The 9,147-nt window shown below is 36.5% G+C and overlaps 1 protein-coding gene across 2 annotated transcripts in view; it reads right to left on the reverse strand.

Moving 5' to 3' along the window:
* Positions 1-8,900, reverse strand: part of BUB3 (BUB3 mitotic checkpoint protein) — a 13,193-nt gene extending 4,293 nt beyond the window's left edge. For both annotated transcript variants that reach the window (XM_009325874.1, XM_009325875.1), the window contains exons 1-5: positions 8,740-8,900; positions 6,325-6,519; positions 5,132-5,201; positions 3,540-3,691; positions 345-503 (exon numbers count right to left, since the gene is read on the reverse strand). In XM_009325874.1, the coding sequence (XP_009324149.1) occupies positions 345-503; positions 3,540-3,691; positions 5,132-5,201; positions 6,325-6,519; positions 8,740-8,748 (585 nt within the window). In that variant the 5' untranslated portion in view covers positions 8,749-8,900. The remainder of the gene's footprint in view (positions 1-344; positions 504-3,539; positions 3,692-5,131; positions 5,202-6,324; positions 6,520-8,739) is intronic.
* Positions 8,901-9,147: the final 247 nt, after the last annotated feature.

Raw genomic sequence — 9,147 nt, forward strand, 5'->3', positions numbered from 1 at the left:
TGTTTTGTTTTTTAATTATATGTCAGCATTGTGCTGCATTAAACACGTTATTTTACAAAAAGGAGACAAAACAGAGGAAAAAAATGAAAACATAATACGCTGGTAAATCAGTGACAAACATTCCTAAGCTACACTATTCAGTTAACCTGTTAACTTGGAGTTAACCTGGAACAAGGGGCCTCAACACCATTTTTCCCGGCCCCCCTCCCAGAGTTTGATTACAAAACTTTGAAGACCAGAAATTTTTTAAAATGAGAGAAAGATGCAAAACACTTGAAAAATAAACCACCATTTTTCCTAAAGAATATTCAGCAGAAATATAATTACTGACATGGTTCCCATACCTGTTTATTCGGAAATGCTCTGATACAGCGGGTCTGGTATTTCAGACTTGATTCTCTTCGCTGCTGAACATAACCCATGTTCCGCAAATCCCACACCAGCACTCTCCGACCTGCCGTCCCCACAATCAGTCTATCTCCAGACACAGAAAGCGTGTAGACCTTTAAAAATAAAAACATTACAATATTTAACGCTTATCAGCCGGGATATCCATTGTTCTTTGTACGAAATAAAATATCAGCAATATGCAATAACAAAACAGGTAACATTACAATAAAGATAATAGCTATAGATTTCCCCTTTGCTTCAATTTATAACTCAAATTTGGGATAAACAGCAGTAGTGTGCAGCTGGTTAGCGATAAGACACTGATGTAGCATTTCAAAAGCTCACCCTTAATTCTGTACCCTAGCACATAGCTGAAAAATCAAGCCCAACGCAGTCCCATACTACATATAACAAATTTAGGAAAAAAAAAATTAATATGCATTTGCACTTGTGCAAATTCTAAGTTTCAAGCACGTTTGTTCAATTACCAGTCTCTAGATCTCAGTGATATCTAAATAATCTTCCACACATGAGATTTCTTCCTTTTGCTGGTATTACCCATTTTAAATGCTACATGTGTACAGAAGTATTTACGTATAATTCAAAAGGGAAATCAGTATTATTCAAGTTTTCCTCAAAAATTATTTCAAGCATTAAGTTTATTGGATATTTCAAGGCAAGAGGAAAATAGATACACAGTAACTGAGGGGGGAAGGGCATGGATATTGGAATTCATCTGCACAGCTTGCATTCCCCACTACCAATTCATGATCCTGCAGTTTAGTCCTACAGTACCACGTCACACATTTTCTTCTCAGTTTTCCTCCATCTGGTAATCACATGTTTTTCTTTTTAAACAGAATACTTCAAGTTGAGCTTCATGTTAATAAAGGAAAATAAATTGCCAAGAAAACACTAAAAAACCAGTACTTTGTATACTTTAATAAAACTAAGTGAAATTGAGGGAAGCAATATGCTTGACATCATTAAAAAAGACTATGGCTTGGAATTTCAACTCTACTCCAAAGATTGGCTCAGAGATTCAATTTTTGCTTATCAAATTTCTCATTAAATTGCTCTGTTTCCAAATATTACTTGGGATGCAGTTAATCTGGAAATATGCTTAAAAAAGAAAAAAGGTTCAGTCAAGAACTCTGCGCTATCAAATGAATTACAAATTATTGATACACAGCAAGATGGAATCCAGCTACCTATAGCTGTCAGGTCACTGAGCTGCTAACAGGAGCAAACTATAAGAATGAGCTTTTTCAAAAGTGATCTAATGCAGCTAAAAACATAAGAAACAGATATTGTATATACCTCAGATCAAGAATCAAAAGTGTAAGAAATCTGGTACCCTGCCAGAAGGATTCAATTTCTTTTGGCATGTGCTTGTACAATTTCACTCAAGCACCTAGTTTCACTTTCTGGTTCTCTGATAAAGCCCAGTAAAGATACTTGGTTCTGGTAAGACTGCACTGAAATATCAGACAAAACAACTTTTCATTTGCTATAAACATTTCTGGAGAAATTGTGTTTTCAAAAAGTTAATTTTTAATCAAAAAAACTAAGCCAACAGGTGTGTATATGTATATGAAGCTTCCTTTAACCAATCCACATTCATTCAGCATGCTTTCCTGTGATTATTGAACTTCTCTCTTAAGAGTGAGGTCTTAAGATGGGAAATGTCTTAAATGCTCACATAGGAGTTGCCTAAAATTTCCGATCATCCCAATTGCCAAATACCACTTACGTACAAGAAGGGAAAGAAAGCTTTGAGCCAACAGTAAGTTACACACTTTAACAAGACAGGTTTTCAAATCTGCCTTCGTTATTGATGTAAAAATTGATCAAAAAATATTAATAAACATTATATAAAAAACGTTCGTATACATGTATGGAAACAAAGGCATAAAAAACATTAAATATCTTAAATCTTCTTTACAAACTGATGTCACACCTGTATAGTAAGTATTCTTTCTACACCACACAATCATAAATCAACTGAAATCACTGTCATGCAGTTGAGTAGGTGTACACATTTATCAAAGGCAGTATTAAAAAAATGACATAATGAACCTTGCTGAACCAATAAGCAGCTTGATTCACTGTGGCTGTCCATTATATGATATTCTGTCAGCAATTTATCACAGCTCTTTACATGCTACACACAACTATAAATCAAAACTAGAAATAATGCAATTACTTTATTCTGAACAAAGGTCTTGCCAGAAGTAGATTCAGCTATGTTGTAACAAAAGTAATAGCTATTTAGATGCAATAGGGAACGTAATGATGGCTCATAATTATGACTTGACAATACGATGTGACAGAGCTAAATGCAATTTAAAAAAGGTATAGGCAAAAAAAAATATTCATATGTAAAATTATCCATCAATCCAGCCTGTGTTTAGGAGTCTATGAAAAAAAACAGAAATTACTGTTCTGTAATTCTATACTACTTACAATGGTGTCACTGAAAAAGATTAACACACCATATAACCATTAGAAAAAGCTTAAGACATTACATTTTACCTTATTTCTCTTGGTCTCTCATTAGCACAGACGATTTAGTATTAGGAGAATGTCTGAATTTACTAGGCATTAGTACAACGACAAGTAAATTACAATACAAGCAATTCTGTTCAACCTTTTAATACAAGTGAAAAAAACAAAATATTATTTCAGGCAATATAATTGGCATATTATACCTCTATGCACATTTCAAAACAATCAGACCTTATGACTGCCAGGATCTGATATACCTAAAAGTCTTAACGTTTAAGGAAATCGATAGTGCATATTACAATTAAGCCGAGGATTATTAATGATTACATCAATTTCACACGCTGTTTTTGTTACGTTTTCCTTCCTCAAGTTTGTTTTAAATTAAAAGAATTTGGTCCATCAGGAGTGCTAAGAATTAAGTCGTGCTCTCCTACTGATGAAAGCTCAAATTCCTACCCTAAAATCGCAATATATTCTGCATATAAATGTTTTAAAATGCAACATTTTCACCGTTTAAAAACCATTAAACACAACTTTTCAAATTCAATTCAGTTTAAGACAGTGTCCTGTATGGTGATGTTTAACCAGTCGCTGGATGTATTATTTAACATATCACCTGGAGTACCGCACCCAGTACATACCTTTTCAGGCTGAGAGAAGGTTCCTGCATTACAAGGAGTTCTGGGATCCCACAGCTTAACTGTTTGATCCCAGCTTCCAGTCACCATGACATTTACTTCTGGGCAATACTCAACACACCTGATAGGAGCATCATGAGCACCAACAAGGTTTTCTGTGAGAAAATACAATTTATTGTAACTTTATTGGCTCTAGAAACAGTCAGAACGTGTTGAAAAAAGAATAAAAAAAGGACACACTACTGCAGTACGAACACACTATTTTCTGACATTCCCACGGGTGTATTGATATGCTAGGAGTCCCTTTACGGATAGATCAGTCTTCGAAGCATAGCTTTTGCAAAGATCAGATATGCTAAATTTAAACTTATGTCTCCTGAGATTATGAAAGGAAGTTAAGAATTTTAGGCAGCCACAGAGAAGATCTTCAGCCAAGAAGAGAGATCTTCACAGGTATAAAGAAATGTTCAGTATCAAATGGTATCACCGCATGTGACGCAGACACAATACAGAAAGCGACTTAAGCTTGTATATATTAACGTTATGACAAAAGAAAGAAAAGGAATTAATATTACATATTAATGAAAATATAACTTAAATATAAACACTTCTAGAAAGTCATCTGTAACAGAATTATTTGACCTTTTTCAAAACATTACTGCACACACAAGTTTGTCGAGCCCTGGCTATTGGCTGGTTCTGGTGACCACATTTGTCTCAGGCTGAGATTCACTTTTCTCTTTAAAACACACACAAACAAGTTAGACAAACTAGCTCCGTATTTTGCACCAATGAGGCACTGGAACAGTGTAACTTTCAAGCAATGTTTTGTTAGAAAAAAATGTAGTATAAGGCCATGATGTTTGACAAAGCAAAAGCTTTATATACATTCTGCCATACACGTGAAAGATCAGTCTAAATACGTCTAAACCACAAACCTTTGGAAAATCACTTGCTCAGTTTTAGTTCAGCTTAGCTAATTCCCCCTAACTGAGACACAGTAGCCTATGGCAGAGGAAGATTATCATCAGAAATCCAATTCAAGGTGTCCTACAAGGATCTACCAAACTTTCTGGCGAACTTCCATGCTTTTAGGTAGCACTTATTAGGGCCACTAGTTATTCTGCTAGATAAAGGCACATATGATGTTAACCTTAAATCAACAGTGTGACAAGTATATAGCTACTTCCTTTCCTTCCATTTTCACCTTAAAATAAGTAAAGAAATACACACGTAAAATACATCAATGAATATTCATCACAGGAAAAGTTTAAGCAGCAGTTTAAGCTGCTCAGTTTGGCAGCAACAGATTCAACCCTTCTATTAAAGGTGTTATAGCACAATCTTCAGTTACACCGTAAGGAATACTGCCTTGTTCTGTGTCTCGGTGATGAGAAAGGGCTGCACAGCAAAGGAGACTGCTGGGCACTAACACTGACAACTTAAATCAATAGAGGTTTATAATCAACATCTAAACAGCTACTACTTAAATATCCCCCATCTAAAAAACTTGAAACATATTCTGTTCATGTAAGTATATAAATCTGAAGCTTAGGCCAGCTGTTGAGACCACTTACAGAATTCAACCTGCTTACCTTGGTCCGTGTTTAGATCGTGCATTTTCAGCTGCTGATCTAATCCTCCACTCCAGGCATGGGTAGGATCCTATAAAACAAAAAATTTCACCTTATGACATGTGTTAAGTTTCCCTGGCTGCTATACATTTAATCTCTTAGGCTTATAACACAGGACTTGCTTTCAAGAGCTTTGGGAAGATGGGAATTAAGACACAAGGGTTAAGATCCGTCCCAGATCTAAACAGGCGGATGACAGCAGCTTTGCAAAATGCTTAAGTAAAGCACTTTGAGCTATACAATTTTTTTTTTTAAATTAGAAGTAAAACTAAAAAGAAAGAAAAGCAGTTAGAGGCTATATCAAATCATTTCTATTTCTGTAACAGCAAAACACATAATGCTTATTTTTAAATGACCGCCAACCTAAGCCAGTTCCACCTAATTGAAGCGTAACCCTTCTAAAACTAATTTGGAAACTAGAAACCATTTGAAAACCTGCATGTTGATCCACAGTACGGTATTAGCTATGTGACAAAGTGTTCAGTGAAAAAAGCACAAGCAGAATTAAAAATTTAAACTGATCCTTAAAACATTCAGTAACACATCGAGATCAAGTCACTGGAGGACATGCCAGAATACAACACAAAAAAAGAAGATGCTAATTGAAACCCTCTATTTAAAAAAAAAGGCAAAACAAAAGTGGCACTAATAAACTTAAACCACTCATATTTCAAAACCAGTGCATTAAAAATACAGAAATCAAGTCTCTGGTAAATGGCTCACTTAGAACAAGTGTTTCCAAAACAACCCAGTATGAGGAGGTTAAAAAAAATAATTGGCTATGGGCATTTATTGTGAATAACAATTTCTGGCTATATACTACCAGTACAACTCTTTGTAAGAAACACGCACACAATTTACTATACTATTGCAGAAACAGCACAAACCAGCTCAAATTACTTTTGCCTAGCACTTATGCCAGAAGTAAATTACTTGTGTGCCTGCACCCTTCACAGGAAACACCTATATTTAAGACTAGAACAACATTCATTGAAAGAAAAATAATTGGCAGAATTAAGCTATTTTTTTTAAACCTAGAATTCAGGTAGGATTTCACTACCCCTTTAATTTCAGGGACTAACAATTTCTCATGTACCTTGGGCACTATATGTCTATAAAACAATAATTTTAAAAAAGCCACCTCACACACTTACATAAAAAGCACAGTCAAGGACAGCTCCTGAATGTTGATATTTGAGTCTCATGGTGTTGGCAGGAACATCATAGAGCCGGACAGTTGTGTCCCAGGATGAAACAAGCAGAAACTGAGATGTATTTGGACTAAACTTTACTGATGAAATACCATCATCTGGAGTTTGATTTAGTTTGAATTCGTTTGATCCCGTCATCTAAAGAAAAGACAATAACGCACAGATACAATTTTAGTAATAACAAGACCATAAGCCTAGCAAGGTAGTTAGCTAACTGATCCATCTTTAAAGGTAACTTAAAGCAGATCTGAAAAGTTTGCTAGCTTTTACACAGAAGTTCAGAACACCCAGATTTCTGACAAACTCTCTAAAATTCAAGATGCTAATCCCTGTCCAAAACCTCAATAAATTCCTCCCCCTACAGAGAGCTTTTAATTTTAAATATCAAATATAACATGGAACAGTAAAAAGAGTTTATTTTTATTATTATCTATAAGTTTAGATACTGTTACTTACAAATGTATTTCCCCCCCATGCTACTGTGTATGTGGCTGTATTTTTAAAAGTAAATATTTATAAGTTACCGTGAGCATCAAGAAGTTACTTTTTTTTACTTTTTTTAAAAAATACATACAGGCAGAAAGGAATCTGATTTGAAAACTCCAACAAAAAGTGTTGATTTGTTCCTGATTTGGTATGACTGTCATATACTTCCAAGAATTACATTTGGATAATCTTTTAAATAGTTTTGGGCTCTCTGCAACTTTCCAATCCTTAGGCTTCCATAAGTGCTATAAAATATTTCCAATGAAACAGATTTAAGATTTTTTTTTTTTCCTCTTAGAGTCTACAGAAGGTCAGATAAGAAAGGAAAGTTATGCTTTGTGGGGTACTGAAATGTAGAGCAAACATGTAAATGTGATGTGACTGGAAAAAAAAAATCAACAATTCAATGACAGAACAATGACTCTGAAGGTAACTGCGGCACTCACTTCATATATAGTTACTTGTATATACAAAAATTCAAAGGAGAGCAGAGGCTATGAACAGCAAATTTCAGCTGGAAAGACAGCACAGACCTTACAAACGCTCTGAAAGAAGAAACTGTTCATTGTATGTACACCAACAAAACCACCAAACCTGTTTTTAAGGCTTCAGAAAGACTTAACAGCACATTTCCCTTGTGCTAAAAGGCCACAGAAGTAAATTAACTCACATTTTCTATAACACTGTCATTCCTGAATTTGTATGTGCAACTGTAGAGGTTAAGATTAGACCTCTGAGAATAAATCAAGAGAGAATGAGCAGATGAACTAGGACAAGGTTCAAATTTAGTGCACAACTATTCTAGTTCAGCGCTTGTCAGTAACTGAACAATCATCAAGTTGTATGCTAATGTAAGCACTACGCATTCTTACACCGGAAAAATTTAAGTGGAAGCTTTCATAGGTGTTCTGCAAGACATCCTTCAAAAAAAAAAAAACCCACTATGTAAACATAAAATGCTCTTTCTGCTATTTAAACATGGTGATAAAAAAAACCTTTAAGAATAGGAAATAAAAACTTCTTTCTTAACTCCTTTTTTCAGCTCTGCTTTGGGAATACTTGGGCAAAAAGACAGATATTTGCCACACATTTCTATATGAATACTATAGAGAATTCAGCAGCACCGCCATCACACTTTAAACAGTAAAATGTACCTCAGTGAGTATTTCAGATGGATGTACTAGGACACAAAATCTAAAGGAATTCAGAACAACTACGAGAATTAGACTGAACGTGCTAATTGCCTTGTCTGCTCATGGCAGAAAGCTCAAACAACAAACACGAGGATTTGAGGCGCCTGGTACAACGGTTACTAACCAGCCCAAAAGCAATCAACAAGCAGCACTCCAGGAAGCAAAGCTGCTTACATCAGAAACCTGGAAGGATTTCCCGAAGGCATTTTTAATCCACAAAAAAAATATAAAATACCAGAATTTAAATATATCCTGTTTTACATGTTCCAAAAAAAAAAAAAAAAATCACACAACGAGCTCTGCACACTTTCACAAATGCAACTGCTTCACAACCGGGACTGCCAAACAACAGTAACTGTCACACCCACCTCAAACAACAAAGTCCTGGTAAAATTTTCAAGTACCACAAGAGATAACTCATAAAGAGGACGTTATAGGGAAAATGCATCCTGCAACTGCGATGCTGACTTAACTACAGGGTGCACCTTTGCAATTCCATCATTCCCGAAAGCTTTTTTTTACTGAACAGGTAAGAAACCAGCGCTTTTATAGCTCCTCTTAACATAGCACGCTCTATCATTTAGCTAGCCGGTAAGCGTTTCTCGAACACAGCAGGCCGCTTGGTTGAAAGCGTTAGGACGACCAGTCTGAACTTTCACTAAGAAGACATTAAAAGTACCGTTTTCATATTGCACGAGTTCCTCTCCCTGCTCCACGCAACGCCAAGGAAAAGCTTTCTTCCTGCCGCAGCAGCGGATTACGGAAGCACTGAGGCGCCAGAGGCACGGTCGCTCCCGCAGTCCGGTCCCGGAGAGAAGCACGTCAGGATGCGGAAGATGCTGCCGGCTGCGGCGGGAAGGGAAGAGAGTGAGAGAAGGGCCGTTCCTCTCCCTGCTCCACGCAACGCCAAGGAAAAGCTTTCTTCCTGCCGCAGCAGCGGATTACGGAAGCACTGAGGCGCCAGAGGCACGGTCGCTCCCGCAGTCCGGTCCCGGAGAGAAGCACGTCAGGATGCGGAAGATGCTGCCGGCTGCGGCGGGAAGGGAAGAGAGTGAGAGAAGGGCCCTAGAACGGAGGGAGGGCCGAG

The sequence above is a fragment of the Pygoscelis adeliae genome, unplaced genomic scaffold (genome assembly GCF_000699105.1).
Source record: "Pygoscelis adeliae isolate BGI_AS28 unplaced genomic scaffold, ASM69910v1 Scaffold4, whole genome shotgun sequence".
Lineage (NCBI taxonomy): Eukaryota > Metazoa > Chordata > Aves > Sphenisciformes > Spheniscidae > Pygoscelis > Pygoscelis adeliae.